Source organism: Equus quagga, chromosome 4, assembly GCF_021613505.1.
Source record: "Equus quagga isolate Etosha38 chromosome 4, UCLA_HA_Equagga_1.0, whole genome shotgun sequence".
Classification (NCBI taxonomy): Eukaryota; Metazoa; Chordata; class Mammalia; order Perissodactyla; family Equidae; genus Equus; species Equus quagga.
Window position 1 is genome coordinate 87,429,333 of NC_060270.1, and position 20,342 is coordinate 87,449,674.

The 20,342-nt window shown below is 37.1% G+C and overlaps 1 protein-coding gene across 12 annotated transcripts in view; it reads right to left on the minus strand.

Moving 5' to 3' along the window:
• Positions 1–20,342, minus strand: part of GTDC1 (glycosyltransferase like domain containing 1) — a 397,164-nt gene that overhangs the window by 82,721 nt on the left and 294,101 nt on the right. For all 12 annotated transcript variants that reach the window (XR_006888267.1, XR_006888266.1, XM_046658957.1 and 9 more), the window contains one exon: positions 8,039–8,368. Coding sequence is in view for 10 of the 12 variants with exons in the window: in XM_046658957.1 (XP_046514913.1) it covers positions 8,039–8,368 (330 nt within the window). In the remaining 2 variants the exon portion in view is untranslated. The remainder of the gene's footprint in view (positions 1–8,038; positions 8,369–20,342) is intronic.

Consider the following 20,342-nt stretch of genomic DNA (forward strand, 5'->3'; position numbering starts at 1 on the left):
CATGGAATGAGTAAGGCTAGGAGACAGTGTAGAAAGTGCGAAGTTTTGTTACACATTTATGTGGTGCACTGGATTGCACAGTGTTCCTGGTGCATGGAAACTCACAGTAAGGGGAATTTAAATCAGGGCAGATGTCTGTGGAAGGCAGAGGATTTAGAGGAAACTCTAAAGAAGTATAACGGTAACTAACATCATGGAAATACAGAAAACACCATACACTGAGAGCAACAGGAGGGATATTAGTCCTGAGAAAGGGAGGAAAGAGTGGTTTAGATAGAGGTCAGGTCAACAGGGTTGGTGTGGAGAAAGGTTTAATGACTAGGAAAGAGAAATATATTTAAATATGCACAAACAGACATCATATACATGACATAAATATGTATAACAAAGAAATAGATAATCTACCTACTACCTGTCCATCTATCCATCCATCCATCCATCATCTACATCACTTAGCTATCTACTTTCCAACTCACTCATCCCTTACCTGTGGTGTTAAGTAAACAGTTTGGTATAAGGATTTGATCAAAAGAGTTGTGACAGAAAGAAACACAGGCAGACATGGGTCTGGAGCAGTTGAAGGTGACCGTCATAAGCATACCACAATCAAACAGCATCTTTTGCAGCAATTAGTATGTTTTAAAAAATGAGTCAACTTTAGAGAAGTTTTTAACCCAGTTAGGCAGGAAAGGGTAACAAGAGCTTTAGTTTATGATATTCTAGAGATAATAAGACCAAGATAGTAATGACTATAGATGGAAGTTCTTTCTGCTGACATGGTGTGTTAGAAAGTTAAAAACAGCCTCAAAGGCAATGAGAAACTAAATGTTGAATCTGTTATCTTTTTCATATGTTCTATAGCTTGGAAAGTAGTCAGCAAGGCATCTATGAATGGAATTTTGGAAATTATAGATGGGACTTTGGTAAGGCTATTTTTTTGGCCATGCATTTCCCAGTATTTATTTCCCCACTAATTAAAAGTCTTGGAATAGATTATCAGAGATTCATCTAATAGTACTATGTTAGAAGACAGAATAAAACTATTAGGTGACACGACACCTAGTAATTTAAGCCAGGTATTTGAGGATGACTTTTCAAAGATTCTAGTAAAATTCTCCAGAGAGTTTTTTGCTTTTTAAATGACAGAGTTCACTTTAAATTCTTTAAGGACAAAAACAAACACACACACAAAAACATCTCTAGGCAAAGGAATATAACTGAAGAAAACTTATCATTGAATTGAGAATGACTGTAATCAATTGGAACCTTACTATTCATGTCAGCTTTGACTGTCCAATCGATGGATAAATACAGAACTGGTGAGACAATCCCTTTCAAAGAGCAGTTACCATTATTTCCAGTCAATCTTAAATTAGCTTATTTATAATAACTAGTTATAGGGCAGATATTCCTTACATTAAAGACATTTAACTGTGAAAATGGACAGGGCTACTGGAAAGCATGTATGGAATCATCTTTTTTAGAGATCAGGACAAGTAAGATGGATTCTCACAGGTCTGCGGAAGCTTTGGTGGAGTGTGCTGAAAAGGCAGATGGCCAGACCACATGACCATCTTTTCCAGAACTATAATTCTGTGAGGATCATTTCTCCCTTAGAAAAACAGAATTATATGTAACACTGAAATAGAACAAAGAACTTTAGTGTCCAAAAGCTAGTACTTTGCCTCTCTGTTCGCATCCTGCTGTGGCACCTGAAGACTGCCCTCCAAAAGTATTCTATTCTAAGGTAATGACCAGTAAAACCTGAAAGATTTAAGACAATCTACTCGCCAAACTTTTCCCAAATTGTCTGGGCAATAATAAAACCAAGATAGGCTACCTTGGCCTGAAAAGCATATCAGCCAATCATCCAACACACATCCTTTTAGCACGCAGTCATCAATTTTGTTTTCAAAGCTGTACTTTTAAGCCTCAGAGTCAAAGAATAAAAAAAAAGTAATTTATTTTACTCTCAAGTAGTAAAGCATAATTTTCCATTTTATATCAATCATTTGTTTTCAGTTAGAAATCGCCAAAGTTTCTAAAAATATAGTATGTCAAATTCTTTCAATATTATAGTACATGATTTACCTAAGTATGCTTCAAATCTGCTTTTATTTCTCAATGACTGGAGAAATGACTCTTTTCCTTTCCAAATTTACACCCTTAACCATAATCAACATTGCATAAATTCTTCTGTTATTACCTTATGGAAAATACTGCAAATATCATATAGCTCATAAAAAGTCATTCCACTTTAAGTGAAAAGCTCTGACAATTTCCCCAAATTCCAAGTGATGAGGTCATGGTGGAACTTACAACTATAGCTACTCTAACAATTTCAAACTCCTCAATATGCCTCACAGTCCACTCCCACTCATCTTTCTTAACCAGAATACACCCACTTATGGGACACTCCTAGGGGCTTTAAGACCAGAACAGAATTTCTTATATCATAGATCTCTCCCGTATGGCTCCATAACTCCCAAGCCCACAGTGAGACAAATCCTGTTTGGTGTGAGAAATTTTCTTATATATGATGAACTCTTGTTTGCTATCAACTACCAAACCTAAATGTTAATATGTCATATAAACCTAAATGTTAACATTTAGGGCAAGAAAAATTAGTCTATGAGAACTAAAAATTAGGAAATTCCAATGACTGATGGCAGATATATTGTTACATATGTCATTGTCAGTCCCATTTGATGGTGGTTCTCAAAGGGTGGTCTGTGAATTCCTGTGGGTATTCAAGGCCCTTTCATGGAGTCTGTAAAGTCAAACTATTTTCATAACAATACTAAGACATAATTTGCCTTTTTCACTGCGTTGACATATGCCCTGACAGTGGAGAAGCACTGATGGGTGAAAGTGCTGGTGCCCTAGCATGCTTCAAGACAACGGGACCACACTGAACCAGCAGTCACTGTATTCTGAATCACCCGCACTTGCAGCGAAAGGAAAAATAAGTCAGTTTAACTTAAGCATGTCCTTTAAGAAGCATTAAAATTGCTAATTTTATTAAATTTCATCCCTTCAAGAAACTTCTTTTAATATTCTTGTGATAAAATTGGAAATACATAGAAAGCACCTTTGCATATCAAGGTACAAGCTGCCTTGAGGAAAAGTATTTATACGATTGTTTGAGTTGTGAGCTAAACTAGCTGTTTTTTTTTCATGAAATACCGATTTTACTTAAAAGAACCACTGATAGATAACCCATGGTTAACCAGATTTAGGTATCTGACAGACATTTTCTCAAATATGAACTATGTGAATCTGTCACTTCAAAGAAATAACTGATAATATTTGTTGCAATGATAAACTCAAGGTTTTAATTGAAAATTAGAATTTTGGAAAAATTGTATCTATATTATGAGCTTGACAACTTCTCAATAATCAAAAATTTCTCTGATATTAGTGGTGATATTAACAACGCGATTCTTTAAAATAATGAATTAGGTCAGCATTTGGAAGATCTGCCTAATTCAGTGAACCTGTATTTTCCAAGTGACCAATGCATGATGTTAGAAAATCCATTTAAACAACAAGTAACAGAGCATGATGAGTCATTGAGTGGTTTCAGACTAACCTTTAAGAAACTCCTAATTGTCAAGTTGTGGTGTAGTATCAACGAAGAATATCTACAATAATCTGAATAGGTCATTAAAACACTCCTTCCTTTTCCATGTCTATCTCTTCATGAGGCAGAATTTTCTTCTAAACTTCCACCAAAACAACATAATGCAACCGATGGAATACTTAAGCGGATGTAAGAATCTAACTCTCTTCTACTTAGACAGACATTATAGATTTACAAGATTTGGTAAAATAATGTCACTCTTCTCACTACTTTTTTGTTTTGTAAAATATAGTTATTTTTCATAAAAATATAGTAACGTTAACAGGTATTTGGTTCTTTATTGTTACTTTTAAATCATTTCATATAGATTTTAAAATTTTTCCTCAGTTTTGATTTCTAATATAGTAAATATTGATAGGTATAACCCCAATAAACAAAAGTTCTCTGGTGTCCCAATAATTTCTAAGAATGTGAAGGGGTCTCGAGATCAAAGAGTTTGAGAACCGCAGCCTTGAGAGTGCTATCTTTCAGTGTCTTGTAAACTTGCTTTTTCTGTCCCTCCAGCAATGTGTCTTTTGTGCCCATTTTAAGAAGGAGAACATTTACATAAAGGTTGGAATCTGGTGCAATATTATATTTGTGTAATATTTGGAAAGAAAATAGTTAAAAAAAAGGCATTGCCAGTTGCAGTCTATTTTTTACAGGTCTTTCTCTATAAGTCATTTCTATTAACCATGCCTTGCTATAGATGTTTATAACAAAACATTAAAGACTGGGTAGAAAGGAGAAAACAAATTACTCTGCAGAGAACCCAGCAACTCTGCTAAAATACTGTCAGTTATTTATCTACTGTCAGCAGAGGTTGCACACTATAATCCTTGACAAGCTCAGATTCAGAAAGAATGAAGAGAGGGGGCAAGCATTGCATTTAAGGGCCTGTTCTCATGCACAGACATTTTAACACAGATTTAAAGCCAGAATGTATCTTCTAGAAAACGTCACTTTTGATTTTGATACATATCCTAGCTAGTAGGGTCTACATTTGGTTGACTTAGTACGAGATATGTTAGAGGCTAACGCTATATTTTAGACCATTCATGATCCCAGAGTGGAAAGAACACAATGAGCTCAGCATCACTTCATTTTTAGAGTTGGCTACCACAACTGCATGATTTCATGGGCATATTTTTTATGATAAGGAGGAGGGTATTATTTTTGTTTTGTTAGGCAAGGTTAGTGACAGGCTCTCAGAATCCTGTTGTCCTCTCTAGTGTCCATTTCTCCCTTCTGTTTACAGGGGAAACAATGAACAACACATTCTCTGTTCTGAAATAAATACCTTCTCTCTGGAAAACATACATGCCAAGGTAAAAATGCAACAGACTGTAGATCTTCCTGCAGGCTATTCTAAAGAAAACCCCTCTTCGAGCAGGTAGCAAGTAGCTCATAATACTGACAAGAACATGTGAAGCGAAGGATGGGTGAGGCTCAAACTAAGAGGGGTGAATAAGAAACACAGCCCTGGTCATTTCTAGTAGAAACCATGGTTTCCTTTAGAATACGATTCGTGTTGACTGGACAATTATATGATTTCCACCCATGCGATCAGAGGTCTAAATAAATGTGTGCTTGTAACTGGGGATGTTTGATGAATGCTGAACCAGAATCTTAATTTTCTAATTCATATTCACCAATTAAAAATAAACTGTATTTTTATGAGCAAATTTACATAAATCAGATGATAAAGCATCTACCACTAAAGGGTAGGAGTTCAGCTCACTACATTTGCATATATTCTCCTAAAGAAAATATAGGCGTTTTAGATTTTCATTGAAGAGTCTTGCTGCGTTGGAACTCTAATGGGCTTAGAACAGTAAATTTCGAAGAAACTGATTGCTACCCCTGTAGCTAGTAAATGTCTGCCTAGACCCAGTGGCATTTGAAAAAAGTGTTTTATCATAAAATTATCCCAGCAGAGTCCATTCTGCAAGATAACATCATCATCATCATCATCAGTACTCCATGCAGGACCCAACAGCTCTGGCACAATATTGCCAGTCATTTATCTGTTGTCAGCACAGGTTACACACTGTAATCCTTGACTGCCTCGGAATTAGAATGTCTTTGATGTCCCCACAAGAGTTTTTTGCCCGAAGGCTTTACCAATGCTCGGCGGCTCAGTGTTTATTCCTCGTAATCTTCCTCTCATCTCCAGGCTAGCAGTGACAGATGGTTATGGGCACACAATAGTATTAAGAGTTTGATATTTTTTTTATGCTGTGCTCTCTGTACAACAAATAGCTATCAGACGCGGGCCAGAGAGCTGACATGGCTCGCTTAGGTAATGGCAAACAAACCGCTTGGGTTGATGCTTTCTGTCATTTCCCCTCCTAACCCTGCTTGTTTTCATTGTATACTCTCAAAGGTAAACTATATTAACCTTATAGACTGTTATTAAAAAGATATATCTATATGAGCATAAAGTGCTTTTCTTTTCTCTTTTTCTTACTCTTTTGATTATGAAAGTAATACTGCTGACATATTGAACAAATATCGAATGTCAACATAAATTTTTAGTGTGTGATAATATCCCCCTTCATATAGCTGTGTGTCAGGCGGGAACCCGCGGATGATGCATAGCAGTAAATAACCCAAACAAAATTAGTTCTCTTGTCAGCTTCTACCTTGTATGTCCCCAGGCATCAGTAAAATTGACTGCACGCTAGATTTTCAAAATTAGCCCTAATGTTAGCTATGTGTCTGGCAACCTCCAAGTTTCCAATGTTCTACTATATTACCCGTAAGGATGAATGTGTTACTTCTATATTTTGGCATTTACTCTTGCTGATGCGGCTTTTCCCCCTCTTCTCCAAATTAAAAATAATTTAGCTTTGACAATAAGAATGTGTGCAAACATAATGTTGCATCTCTTTAAGCAACTAACTTTAGGCAATTAAATTAAATTAAAGCAAAAATATACAAAGGAAGAGAGGGAATTATTCAATTTAATATTGTTAATTTTATTAACATAGCTCTGTCTTATTTGGTGCAAAATGTTGGATAATGTGGTTCTCACTCTTTCCTACATATCAGTATGCTGTTTTGCAATAGGAGTCTACAAATTAATCAATTTAGCATTTTTATGATAACCTAGAACCAAACTTTTTAGAACTGACTGGCTTACAATAAATATTACTTCAGAGACAAACAAAGGTCAGTAGAATAAAAGGAAAAGCTTTTCAGAAGTGAGTAAATGATGACATCTATTTTACCTTGAAACAGCTTAATCTCATCCAGATCCACTGCATTTTAAAACAACATAAAAGAATACTGAACACTGTCACAATCTAAGTAAAACATGATTTTAAAATAAACGGTACTCCCTTAGAAAGGCTATGCTGGAAGTATGAAGTTGAATAGACAAACCCAAAGACATATTCCACATCAACTTTCAATCCCTAGATTTTACATTCATACATTTAGAGTCAAAGACAAAAATCTCTTTAGGTACCAGATGCTGCAGATCAACGGGGAGAGTTTCTGGAGTTTTAATGTGCTGGAAGTCAAATCCTCGGCAAAGGCGCTTTGCCCAGCCGGTGTGGCGTGCTTATTGCTTCACCTGTAAACAGTTGATCTCAGAAAATCGGACCTAATGATTGGCCCAGCATCTCTGCAATAAAGAGACCATAATCTGGGGGGGAAGTGAACTCTAATCAGGCCACATGCAGATTAAACTAACTGGGAGGAATAAAAACTAGATTAAAATGTTCGTGCCTAATACCAGAAGATTATCAGGACATTTTACCTCTTTAAATCCTAATTTATAGGAGCCCGGGTTAAGTTTATGAGTTTATATTTGGTGCGATTACATGCTGCAGTTGATTTTCCTCTCTTGAGAAAAGATTCTGCTGGAAAGTATTTTGCTTACACAATACAGAGGCAATTGGGAGAAGGAAAACAGTTCCAAAAGCACTGATATATATTATGACAATTGAAATAAAGGTACCCAGTTGAAATTGGTCAAATTAGTAAATAACGGAAATTGTTTGTTTTAATGGCAATACTGCTTTAGCAATGTATACGTATAAAATAGTTCTCTAACAGTATACATACACACACGTATATATACACACACACATATATATAAAAATATGGAATCCTATTCTTATACTTTGAAACTTCTTGAACAAGATCTCATTTCCCAGAAGTGCTTAGCTACTCTTGTTAGTTGAGCAAATCACTGCAAATAATTATCTGTAATTCAAATTTAAGTACACAGCTATTTACATAAAGTTATTGAGTAGTACCACCTTAGCACTACATTAGTAGTACTGACATATTAAAATGATCTTTTTCTAAAGCTATAGGGACAACAAATTACTAAGTCAGTCATCAGAACATACTTTCTTTTACCAGTGCTACCACTTTTACTGAATTAGTGTGTCTTAAACTTACCACCTGTGAGGCCAGACAATGTGCAATGGTCTTTGTTGATCAACTCCACTCAAAATGTCACATGGATTTTGTTTATTTTCCCCATGATGAGAACTCAAATGATCTGATGAGTTGCACATTTTCAAGTATGACTCCTGCATTAATGAGCTACCCAGGTTTTCTTGTCGTGTAGCATCACAAGGTCCAGAATCCAAATCAAAATCCTTGCGTAAATCCTCAGAACTTCTCTGCTCCTGTTGGGCAGGAAGGGCTATGGATGGAGCAGCACTGTCATTTCCTTTGAGGCTGAGCATCTTCTGTAAATGGACGTTCTTGTGCTTGGGCATGAATCTGTTGCAAAAAGGAAATGCAATATACTTTTAGTGAAAATACTATTTATTTCTCCTTTACCTTTCTGTAAGGACATGATGATGACGTATAACACTGAGAAAAAAGAAACTAAAGATATCACAAAAATTCCAGAAAAAGTGCAAAAAGTAGTAGCCATCAAGAGAAAGTTCAAAAGTTTAAAATTAGACCAGATGGTTTTTGAATGGTTTCTGAAGAGATTCTATGGCTATAAAACCTGTGCAATACCATAAAAAATAAGAGTAGAGTGATGGTTTATCACACCTCCTGAACTCATCTTTCTGGAGTTCCATTTTGCATTTTCCAGTTACCACATGGTCCAGCGCTTATTTTCAAGACACACTTGTTCATTAACCTACAAAAATGCTTCAAATGTCCTTGATTAACACTGGATATTTCTGCTCATATGACTGTTTTGTATTCCTGGGCACTTGCATACACTTTTCATTAAATTGAACTTGCTAATATTTCTTGAAATAAATTTTTATATCGTTTTCATTATCATCTCTCCCCTATCTTCCCATAATGCTTTGTCATACAGAGTTCAATATCTTATTGATAGAAGCATCTATTTAAAATGAAATCAAGGAGTTCACCACTTACTGGGGAGCCAATCAGTAGTGCTTAGAAAAGACAGAGTGACAGACTGACATGAGAACAGCCAATAACCTGTGTGGTGGAACACAGTATATAAAGAATGGACATTCTAACTTTTAAAACTGAGAACTACAGATTCTGATTTGGGGATCAGTAAACGCTTAAAGAGAGTTTTAGATGAAGGATTTTGAAAGGCAGAAGTTCTGGACTGAAGGAACAGTGTGAGAGAACAGGAACTCTTCAGGGAATAATATTCAACCCAAAGAGGTGGGGCCAGGTCCCGGGATCTGAGTCAGACAAGTGCTTTCTCAGAGTCCCTGAGGCCCACGCAGAGACTCAGCCTCTTCCCTGGATTGTTGAGAGGTGAAGAAATAGATGGTATATGCATTTAAGAGGTAGGTGAGGATTAAGTGAATTAAGAGCCCCAAAAGAATGTGTGAAAAAAAAAGAATCCAGAGTTCTTAAAAATGCATTAAAAAGGGGTGGAAAACACTACAGAGGAGCTCCAACACTAAAGACAATCAGCGGCTTTTGACATGACACGGTAGATCACTGGGCACCCCAAGGGCAGTTCCTGTGGAGTCGGGTAGGCAGAAACCAGAGTACAGGTCAGGGTATGTGCGAAAGAGACAGAGAGACAGAGAGATGGAGAGACAGACAGACAGAGAGAGGGAGGGAGAGAGAGAGATGGAGAAAGAGTCGTGGAGAGGAGAAGAGCAGGGAAGGCAGGGTCAGATATTCTTTAACGGGGCCCGTGAACATAGGGGTGTTCACTTGGGGATACTTGCTGGGGAAGGGAGCAGAATCCTGAAGAAAGAGAAAAGTCTTACAAGATGGAAGTAGAAAAACAAGATAATGTGTGATAAGAGTAGGATTCCTGGTGTGGGGGGAAAGTATAAAAGAGAATAAACTGAGCTTCTTTTACAAAGCTGAGGGAAGAAGGAGAAAAAAATGAAGCTGAAAAACAGTTTCAGGAGGCAGGGGTGGAATCTAAGGCATGCCACCAAAGCATCAGGCAAGGCCATCTATTCCAAGAGAGGTGAGTAGAGGCAGAGATGGGAGTTTAAGAAGTGAGCGGAGGGATCAGAACAGTGAGTGTGCAGTTGGGGAGAGGGCTCTGTTCACAAGTTCTGAAAGTGAGGGCTGATGAGCCACGCTACGGAATAGTGGGGATTATACTGTGAGCTGGAAACAAAGTCTGGCTGTAGTATCCTGTGTACCTTCCAGAATCGAAAAGCTTGTTTTGGGACTTCTGTGCTTGTTTCATAAAGCCCTTTGAGAAAAATCACCTGAATATATAAGGACAGTGCCTGTCGCCGCCCCAAGTAATAAGTAGATGACTCTAGGTAGATTGGAAGAGTGGTCCTAACACCCCTGGTATGCCCTAATATAATAATACACTAATGCTTGATTTAAAATGGAAAGAAACATGGGCATAAACAGATTACAGTGTCAGATCTCACAGGTCCAAAATATTTAAGGGAACTAACCAACTTTCTTCCTGAAACAAATTCAAAATACTGAGGAGATTCTAAGGAACTAAAAATGAATAAAAAAGTTCCCATCGATCACCACAAAAGGCAAAAAGAAAAAAAAAAAGACTACAACAAGATCTTCAACTTCTCCTTAACAAAAGGAACAAATGGTAAGAGAAGGAACATCTGTACGTAGCTGGAAAACAACAATAAAGCGAGCAACATAACCTATTTGTTTATGTCAGATAAAGAAAGCCAGGCAAGCTTAAAAAGGATTTTAACAGAATTACAAACTTAGTGCGCAAAGGATTCACAATGAAAAAAAATCAATGGGCATTGAAACAACATATCTTCATTTTAGAAAACAGTATCTTGACCCATCTTACTCATAAAATCCATTTATATTGGCCAGCATGTGAGCAAAATTGCAAATTAAAAGAGACGGGAGATTGGCTAAAGGGTTGTAAACAATGGGAATTGGTAACTGACAAGGAATTTAGCTGTGGGCAAGGTGCTAGGCCTGCTTTTATTCAACACGTTTCCTAAATGTTCTCCAGGATGAACGGAATCCCACGTTAACACAGGTTGTGGATGACTGACTTGATAGGTGGTGGTGAATAAGGACAAGGAAAGATGCAGAATAGAAATACGGACAGTGTCCAAACACTCAGCTGATTAATATTACGAAATTGAAAAAGTAAAAATAAAGCTGAATGCAAGTAGGACCCACGGAAAACACTATGTTGTCTGGAGTTTGACAAGATGAGCTTGTGTTGATTTGACCCAGCAAAGTGATGCCACTTTGTCACAGATCATGTTGTACAGGGAAGGAAGATACCAAGCCTGTGGGGATGGAAGACTGTGCAAATACTGATTTCATCTGGGGCACCTGATAACTGTATATGTTTGAAAATTAGAGAGTTCCTAGAAGAGCAATAATAATGATTAAGGCAATGGAAGAATTGATTTATGAGGACAGATTAAAGGAGCTAAATATGAATAGCCTGGTTAAGTGACAACTAGAGGGGTACATAATAGGAGTCTCCAAGGAAAGAGAATAATTATTTAGCCTGGTACAAGGGGGTATAACTAGGAATAATGAGATGAAATTAAGAATGGGAAAATTTAAGCTGAATTTCAAGAAAAACTCCCTGATAGTATAATTTATTAGCTCATGGAATAAATTCCCTATGGAAATGCTATAGCTAGGGAAACTTAATAAGAGAACTGGACAAAATACCAATAAATAATATAGATAATAATCCACTACTTGAAAGAAGGTGGTTACATGCTATGCTTTCCTTGTTTATAATATATTCTCATATTTTTCTTTAATAGTCTATTTATATATAGTGATTGTTACCCAAAGTAGTATTTAGGCAATTAGCTAACTCTGAAATAAAATAGGTCCTATAGGTGAGGGAAATTAAAATCACTTTAGATTTCATATACTCTGCAGCAGTAAGCTGAAGTAATTTTTTACTTTGTTTCATCAAAGCTGGTCTTGAAGCAAGCTGGACAAACGTATAAATATTTCTAAAAAAACAAAACAAAACAAGTCTTCATCCAGCATCCCACATAGAGTCTATTCTGATTCTCTGTGCCATGAAACTCATATTTTCATGGACATGTTTAATGTAAACAATTTATTGCCATAAAAGAAATCAAAAAACTTTATTCCAGCTTTTCTAAATGTAGCTCTATGGTCAATTACTTCGCATCAATACCAAGATCAAATAGGCATAATACTAACAAGCAGTTTGCTTAATAATAGTCACCACACTAATTAACCCATCCAGAACATTCTTAATCAGACACTATTTGTAATGTACAGTTAAGAGAAGCTTGGCCAATAAACTGTTCTATGATAAAAACAAAAATAATATCTTACTGATGGAGTGAAACTGGCTTTTCTATAGAACTGGACAGAATGTTTGCACTGTCCTGGCGCTAACTTAATGCAGTGACTATGCAAATAGGCACATGTCTGAACACTTCCTTTCTCTTCCCTAGCTCCAACCCTGGTGGAGGTGCTAATGAGAAGACAAAAGGTCCTAAGGTAAGGAGAGAAAAAAGTCAGAAAAAATACCAGTGAGCTGCCTTTTAGAGCATATGCCAGGTTTGCCATTTAATAATCACCCCAATTTTTCTTAAAGGAATGATACTGCTCACCTTACTCACAGAACGATTTTCCCTGTTTCCGAATCTCTCTGAAGCTCTATCAGAACCTGTTTTTACTTTTAGAAATATTCTGATTACCACACTCATTTCCAATCTGTTGTTAGCCATAGGACCCCATCCCCAACTTTTCCCAACCAACAGGCAATCTGTGAAACAGAAGTAGAGCCTCTCTGTTGCCGCCTCTCCTTTCTAACACCCTTCCTTCCTCTCCACTTCTGTCCCCTAACGTGGTTCCAGAAGCACTGCCACAAAGCCCAGGACTATGGCAGGCAATGTTTAAAGACACTGCTGGAGGAAGCACTTTTTGGACATAAATTTGATTGCTTCCTTCCACCACCCACATCCAAACACAAAAACTGAGAGCTGGACCTGTGGGAATGGACAAATGCCGTATTCAGATCAGTCAGGAAAAGACTAGATTTGAGAGGAACCTTAAATGATGTTAAGACTCAGGGCAAGCACAAGAAATGCTCTAGGCATCTTAGCTTATTTCTGCTAAAGTTGAGAAGCTAGAGTATGTTTAGTTGACTGTCAGAGGTAGTCAGGAGGAAGGTGATAAGATAAAGCAAGTCAAGTCAACTTAGGACATTAATATTGATTCAGGTGTTGTTGAAGAGAATGCCATGGGTGCTTACAAATGTCTTTTTGAGAGAATTCAATAAAAAGTACTTAATAAAGTACTTAATAAAGTTCAACCTATAGAATCTCATAAATACCCACAGTAAGAGTCCACAAGACAGAGATTATCCATAGTCATGCTTCTCAAAACAGATCTGGAAGACTGCATGTGAAAAAAGAATGATGCAAATGAGTGGATGGTTAAAGAGAAAGAGAGAATAACTGACCACAGATTACTCCAAATAAGAGCCAGCAAAGAGAGAGGAGAGCATTAGCAACTGGAGTAAGGAAACTGGCCTGCTGTGGGCAGGCAAGGAGAGAGAGAGCTGATGAAGCTCAACCTCTCTCCATATAGCTCAGGTTTGAGGGAGGGAAAGCAGTATGGCCACCACATTGTAACCTTTAGGCAGAAGTTCCACAAGGTGTATTCTGTGCAACACTAGTTCCATGGGAACATGTAGGTATTGCACTAGAGAAAGTTTTGTGAGAAAACAAGCTTGGGAAATGCTGGGTTAAACCAAGTTAAACATTTCTTCATTACAGAACTTCCCAAAGCACATGCTAGTGTGTACAATAAATATGTTCCATTATTCATTCTTTTGTTCATTCAATAAATATTTATTTAGTACCCAGTATGTGACGGGGATATTGTATTTATGGTTTTCCAAACTTAGCACTTCATGGAACAAGGATCCCCCTCCCCACCCCACCAAAAGAGGCACCTTATGAATTAAAATTCAACAAAGGATATCTGGGAAACACTACTTGAGATGCTAGGAGGTGCACAGTCTGAGTCTGAAAAGCATGGGAGCCAGATGGGTGGTGGCATACTTTATAGAGTAGGCATGGCAGAAGGAGTGGGAAAATGCTTTCCCACTCCAAATGATGAAACCCAAACCAAAGGCCATACGCCAAGGTGACACATCAGTAGAGAAAAGGAAGTTTGAAAGAAATCAGGAGAACCAGTGAAAAAAGTGACAGAAGAAGATATAGTTCAAGGCTAATATGGATGACAGCAGAAAAAAATATTATTTGATTTTATCATAGCAATTTCTGTGGATTCCAGTATAGAAACCGTAGTGAGAGTTGAAGAGAAGGGAAATAGAAATCAAAGATAAATAACTTTTCCAAAAGCAGCTGGGAACACACATCCAGGCAGCTGAATGATCTAAGTTCTGGGGTGATTTACAACAAAAACTATTCACTGTTTCCAAACAATGTGTTGGAAATTAATTACAAAATTAACATTTTTAGAATTTAGCCACATAAGCAAATATCAAAGATAATTAAAAAATCATGCTAGCCCACATGTGTCTAATACATCGCTTATATGGTAAGCAGATTTATATAAACCTATAATGTATAAAAGTAAAAATCTTGATCTAGCATGTTCACGCATACACAGATACCCCCTACACCTCTTGCCACGCTATCTTCACTAAATGAAGGAATCACAAACAAGGAAATCCATCATAATTAAAACTAGATGTTTGGAGACCACAACATTAAACAGAAAGACAGACTTATGCTTGGTGGTTGGTTGTAGGATGGTTGTTCTTCTTTAGGGAGATGGCTAAGGGCTGATATTCATAAAATATGTCTATGAAGGCTGTTTCAATAAGACATTCCTGGCAGAACGTTATTTGAACAAACTTGAATCACCGATGAGTCAATCACAATCCACATGTACGTAGCACAAATGCTTTGAGAGAAGAGCCATCCAATACCACTGGGGCTGGTCAGGCCATGTCATTTAGATGTTCAACGTTTGGTGCCTGAACCAAATTTCATCTCCCATGGTGCAAACTTTCAAAGCCAACAGGAAATACTGACAGTAGTCTGTGAGATGATGCTTGGACTACAAAGAATTTGCTTTGTGATGAGATAGGAAAACAGGATTCATAGAAACTAGCTGCAGTTAAAATTAACAAGCAAACCCTACTTATTAGTCTGAGAAATGCATGCCGAAACTGAAAGCAAATTTGTGGTTATCAGACTGGCCTCATTAGCCATGTTTGGTCTCAGAGATGACACATTTAGTGAAGAGAGCATCTTCTCTTGAAAGCTGCCAAAACAGAAGCTTCAGCTTCCCGTCCCCTGTTTAGGGTCCATCATTTTCTGATGTCTGTTCTTTAAATAGCTGGGATATATGGCTGTCATAAGGAAAGGATGGTTCTGTTCCCAAGAGCCTATTCCTTTTTATATTTATTTCCCACTAGCATTTCTAAGACCCATTTCTGAAAATCTAACACTTTCCATATACCTTATTTATACCATTTGCTTATATGGCCTCTTCTGGCAACACAATTTTTGTAATTAGTATTATTTAACTTAAACAATTATGCCTCAATTTCTCATCCTCTCTTAATTTCAAAGTGTTTTAGATTGTATACACTGCTAATTTAACTGCTTACTAGTATGAGCAGTTTGTCTCATGCAATTTTATTAAATCCCTTTTTGATATACTCCTCCCATAGAGAAAATTTAAGGTCCTTATAAATGCAGGAGAATAAGAAAAGCTATCTTGCATCTTGCCAGAATAAAGGTTTATCAAACCCAGACTCATCCTTTGAACATATGTATGCTTACTTCTCCTGATCCCCACTCCTCCTGAAAAAGCGCTCTCTAAGAACAACAACAAAACCCTCTACGCAAGGTTAACTATAGTAATTCAACATAGTTCACAAAGTTGTAGGCTAAACTGCAAACAAGGCAGCTTTATTTTCTTACCTTCCCTTAGCGCATGCTGCACCCACTGGTGGTTAATTCCCTAAGACCTTTATACTACTGTCTAACTGCCCAGGTCCCCACCCCCGCCCCCCGACCACCAGGTGTCCCCTTGCAGCCTATCCTGGAGCTAAGTCCCACTTTGGATCTAGCCTTGAATCATGCCCTGCTCTCCACTGTTGGTCTTGTTGGAAACTAATCTTACATTCCCACAATGTATGAATCACCTTCTGTGCTCAATGAATTATACCTTTCAAAAGGGCAATACCTTAATTCAAGGGAAACAATCACAAATGGGATAATTTCAGGTACCACAGTGAGCCTATGAGAAAGAGTCTTTTGGGAGGGTGGGTGGAGAGAAATTTCTGTGAAGCACCTTCAGTAACTCCACTCAAGCAATGGGCATGTGGAAGAGGGGAGAATTCAGACTGTATGGGTACACAGGGTGGCACTGGGATTTCCTGTATTTTTGAATTTATTCAAATCACTTAATTTCTTTGAACTTCAGGTTCCTAATCTATAAAATGGAATAATATCTGGTTTTGAAAATTTCTTGAGAAGCTTACTGGAGAACATGTGCTGCTAATGATGTGTAGAGCTGCTGAGTAAATCTCAGTAAAGTTCCCATTTTCTTGGTCCCTCATGTAACATCCATACTTACGGAGTTATTCCTAAGACCATTTTGGGTACCACCACATTTCCTAGTTAGCGAATGAGTCACATGTTGAATAAGTCAACAAATATTCATTCAACAAATATTTAACCTCTTCTATGAGCAAGAGGTTATGTCTGTATTTACAAAGCTTTTAGTGCATATGTAGTGACATTTCATACCTACTTATTTGGGTCTCTTAGCCCCAGAAATTGAAAACTATCCATATCATCTTTAAACTAAATTGTGTTTACTGATTCCATTACTAAAATGATCTTTTTAATTCAAACTTAATAATTCGTTCATTATTTGTTTCACTAATAACTCAGAAGTGAAATTTTAAAAGCTTCTATCCACTCACCTCACTTAATTATAGAATACAAAAATGAAAAAGTTACAAAATGTGGATCTGACAGTAGTCCCCCCTTATCTGCTGGGAATATGTTCCAAGACCCCCAGTGGATGCCTGAAACTGAAGAGAGCACCAAACTCTGTATAACTATATTTTTTCCTATACAAAGATATTTGAGGTACGACAATAAAACTAGCACAAATTTCTTTTCCCTTCTTCACAATTTCATGGATAGAAGATTGGTTCTTACCATAGATTTTAGCAACCTCAGCATATGATTTTTTTCCTTTCCTTATTAAATTGAGACCTTTCACCTTTTCACTTAAAGGAAGTACTTTACAGCTTCTCTTTGGCATATCCAAATTGCCAACATCACTCCTCTCATGCTTTGGGGCCATGATGAAGTAACATCAGGGTTACTTGTAACGGGTGGGTAGTGTATACAGCACGGATATGTGGGAAAAAGGGATGATTCACTTCCTCAGGGGGATGGCATGGGATGGCTCGAGATTTCATCACGCTACTCAGAATGGTGTGCAATATAAACTTAGGAACTGTTTATTTCTGGAATTTTCCATTTAATAATAATCAAACTGCGGTTGAACACTAGAAACTGAAACCTCAGAAAGCAAAACCGTGGATAAGGGAGCACTACTGTAATCCTTTTCAAGCAAGAGGAAGGAGCGATTTCACATGTACAGAGATGCTGCTAGTTGCTTTGTAAAGATTTACCTTGTTAGCACGTAAATGTTCTCACTACTCTGGAAATCCTCTATCTTCGATAGCATCAATGAAGCATTGAAGTAAACTCTAAAAATAATCTCTAATCACGTGTGCTGTTTCAGGATTTTCTTTTTTCTTTGGAAGCCATTATTTGCAAGTTGAAAGCAAGATGGGAAAATGTGCTGGTATTGAAGAAAGGATCACGTTCTTCTTTCCAAAGAAAAATAAGAATTCCCCTAGGCAGTGTTTCCAATCGGACAGTCTCCTTTAGAGCATGGTATCACTTAACTGGTGCTATGGACTGAATTGTGGTCCCTCAAAATTCGTATGTTGAAGTCCTGACTCCTAATGTGACTATGTCTGGAGATAGGGTCTTCGGGAAGTACTATATCTATGCTGACAGACAGTGACAACGAGATAATACTAAAAAAAAAAGAGGTGACTATCAAAACTGATAATTTGGAAGGCTAAAAAGGAGAAAATGTTTGTGAATTTTATTGTGAAGCAAAAATGTTACTTTTTTACTAAAAATAAATAAAAAAGAATATGGAATGGAGTTTTAGGAAAGAAAGTTTTCTTAAAAACTTGTTTGGTTGTAAATAAAGTCACTTAATTTCTGTAAACCCTGGGGTTTTCTCGTCTGTTCAATAAGAATGAGATGAGTCCTAGATTTCTCATAAAAATATAGGCATGAAACATTGAATCAAATCTACTGATTATCCTACAGATATTATTAAGAGGCAAAACAGCATACTGGGTCAAGCAGGGCTCTAAACATATCGTCTGGTCTCAAGTTCAGGGCTCTGCCACTTACTAGCAGACTTGGGGAAAGAGTCTTTTCTCCAAGGATCAGCTACCTCATCTGTAAAATGGGGATACTTGTAATGCTGCCTTGCAGAATTATGTTATCCATGTTGCTTGACACATAGTAAAAGCTCAGTAAATACTATTATTTTTTATTATTGATAATAATGGTGAAGATCATCATCATTATGTTGTCATTGTTACTAAAGAGATACTCAACATTCTAAAAACTCTGGTTTCTGTCTCACCAGCCCTTTCACAGTTAAGCCTACTTCATAAACCAGAGATTCATGCCTTTTTTAAGATGAATTTTTCTTGTTAACTCTTATAAGTTACACTTTAGCCATCCATTTAGGGTAGGCATTTTAATATGTTACCTTATTCATTTGTATACTAACCAAAGATTTGTACTCACACTTAGAGGCACATTAATTACAAAAAGGCCCAATGTTATAAATCAAACAAATATACTCCTCCCTTTCTATTATTTGTTTCCTATGGTACTTTTTTCTCTCTTTCACTTTTGCTTAGCTCTCCTTTTAATCCTTCATTTTTCTAACTGAGAGATTCCATCTTTTTCCTTCTTAAAGCTACATAAACTAGGAAAGTAAGACCAGGAAATTTAAAACATCAGTCTCCAGGTCTCTGAAGCATGAACACACAGACATCAAAAATCCAGTCCTTTTTTTTCTTTTTCATTTGTCTACCCACAACCTGAATAAATCAAAATTACCAGCAAATTCAACTTCCAGCACAACCCTCTTTTTTTTTTTGCCCCCACATTAAATGCTATGGCACTAAGTATTGATTCGCTTCAAGTTCTGATTATACTACCGTATAATTTTTAAGCCACAGAAACTGACTTTATTCTAAAGTAATATTAGAAGATACAATTTTGTTCATTTTACATTTGAAATAAAACCTTCAAGTGTACAAAGTCAGTGTACAAACACTTGCACTTACTTCAGGTTTTCTATACTTTCCTGTACTTCTAAGTTTGGAAAAGGGGGAGTAAAACTAGAGCAAATGGGTAAAACGCTGGGCAATTACTAGAATGAAACCAAGGCTGGAAGGTAAAGAAAGGCCCTAAATTCCCAGGGAAACTATGGAGTGAAAAAGGTACAGAAAAAAACACATTTATTCTTGACTCAACAAAAATTGGAGTGCCTACTATGTGCCAGGCAAACAGACAAGATGCCGTCATGGAATACCCAATGTGGTAGGTGCTCCCATCAGGGGAATTAGGTGTAATGATTTTGAGAACTCAACCTTGGAGGGGTGCCAGCACCAAGAAACGTTCTCCAGAGAAGGTGATCTTTCAGTTGAGACCTCAATGATGATTAGAAGTTAGCCAGGTATGGGAGTGAGAGGTGGGCTATGCTAAGAGTAATAGCATGTGCAAAGGGCCTAGGGAGAAACGTGGTCTAGAGTAAAAAGCAAGATATGGCCAGAGCATTGAGTGGGTATGGGTATGACTGAAGGGAGGGGAGGGGAGGGACAAAAACGAGGCCCAAGAAATAACCAGGGAGAGGCCTTTCTGCCCTTAATAATATAAGTGAAGCACTTTTAGCCATTTGAGAAGTTTACAGTCAGATTGTTTTTAAATAAACACTCTGGCTACAGTGTGAAGAATGGATTGAGGAAAACGTGACAGAGAGAACACTAATTTTAAATCTCCCCTGCCTTTTGAATCTCTACTAAAATAATGCTATGGGAATTTTTAAAAAGGCATAGATTCTCGAGGACAAAGAGAAAAATTGAGAGAGATGACAATAGAAAAGAAATGCCAACCAAATTTCAGAAGATAGAAAGCAGATGAATGCGTGT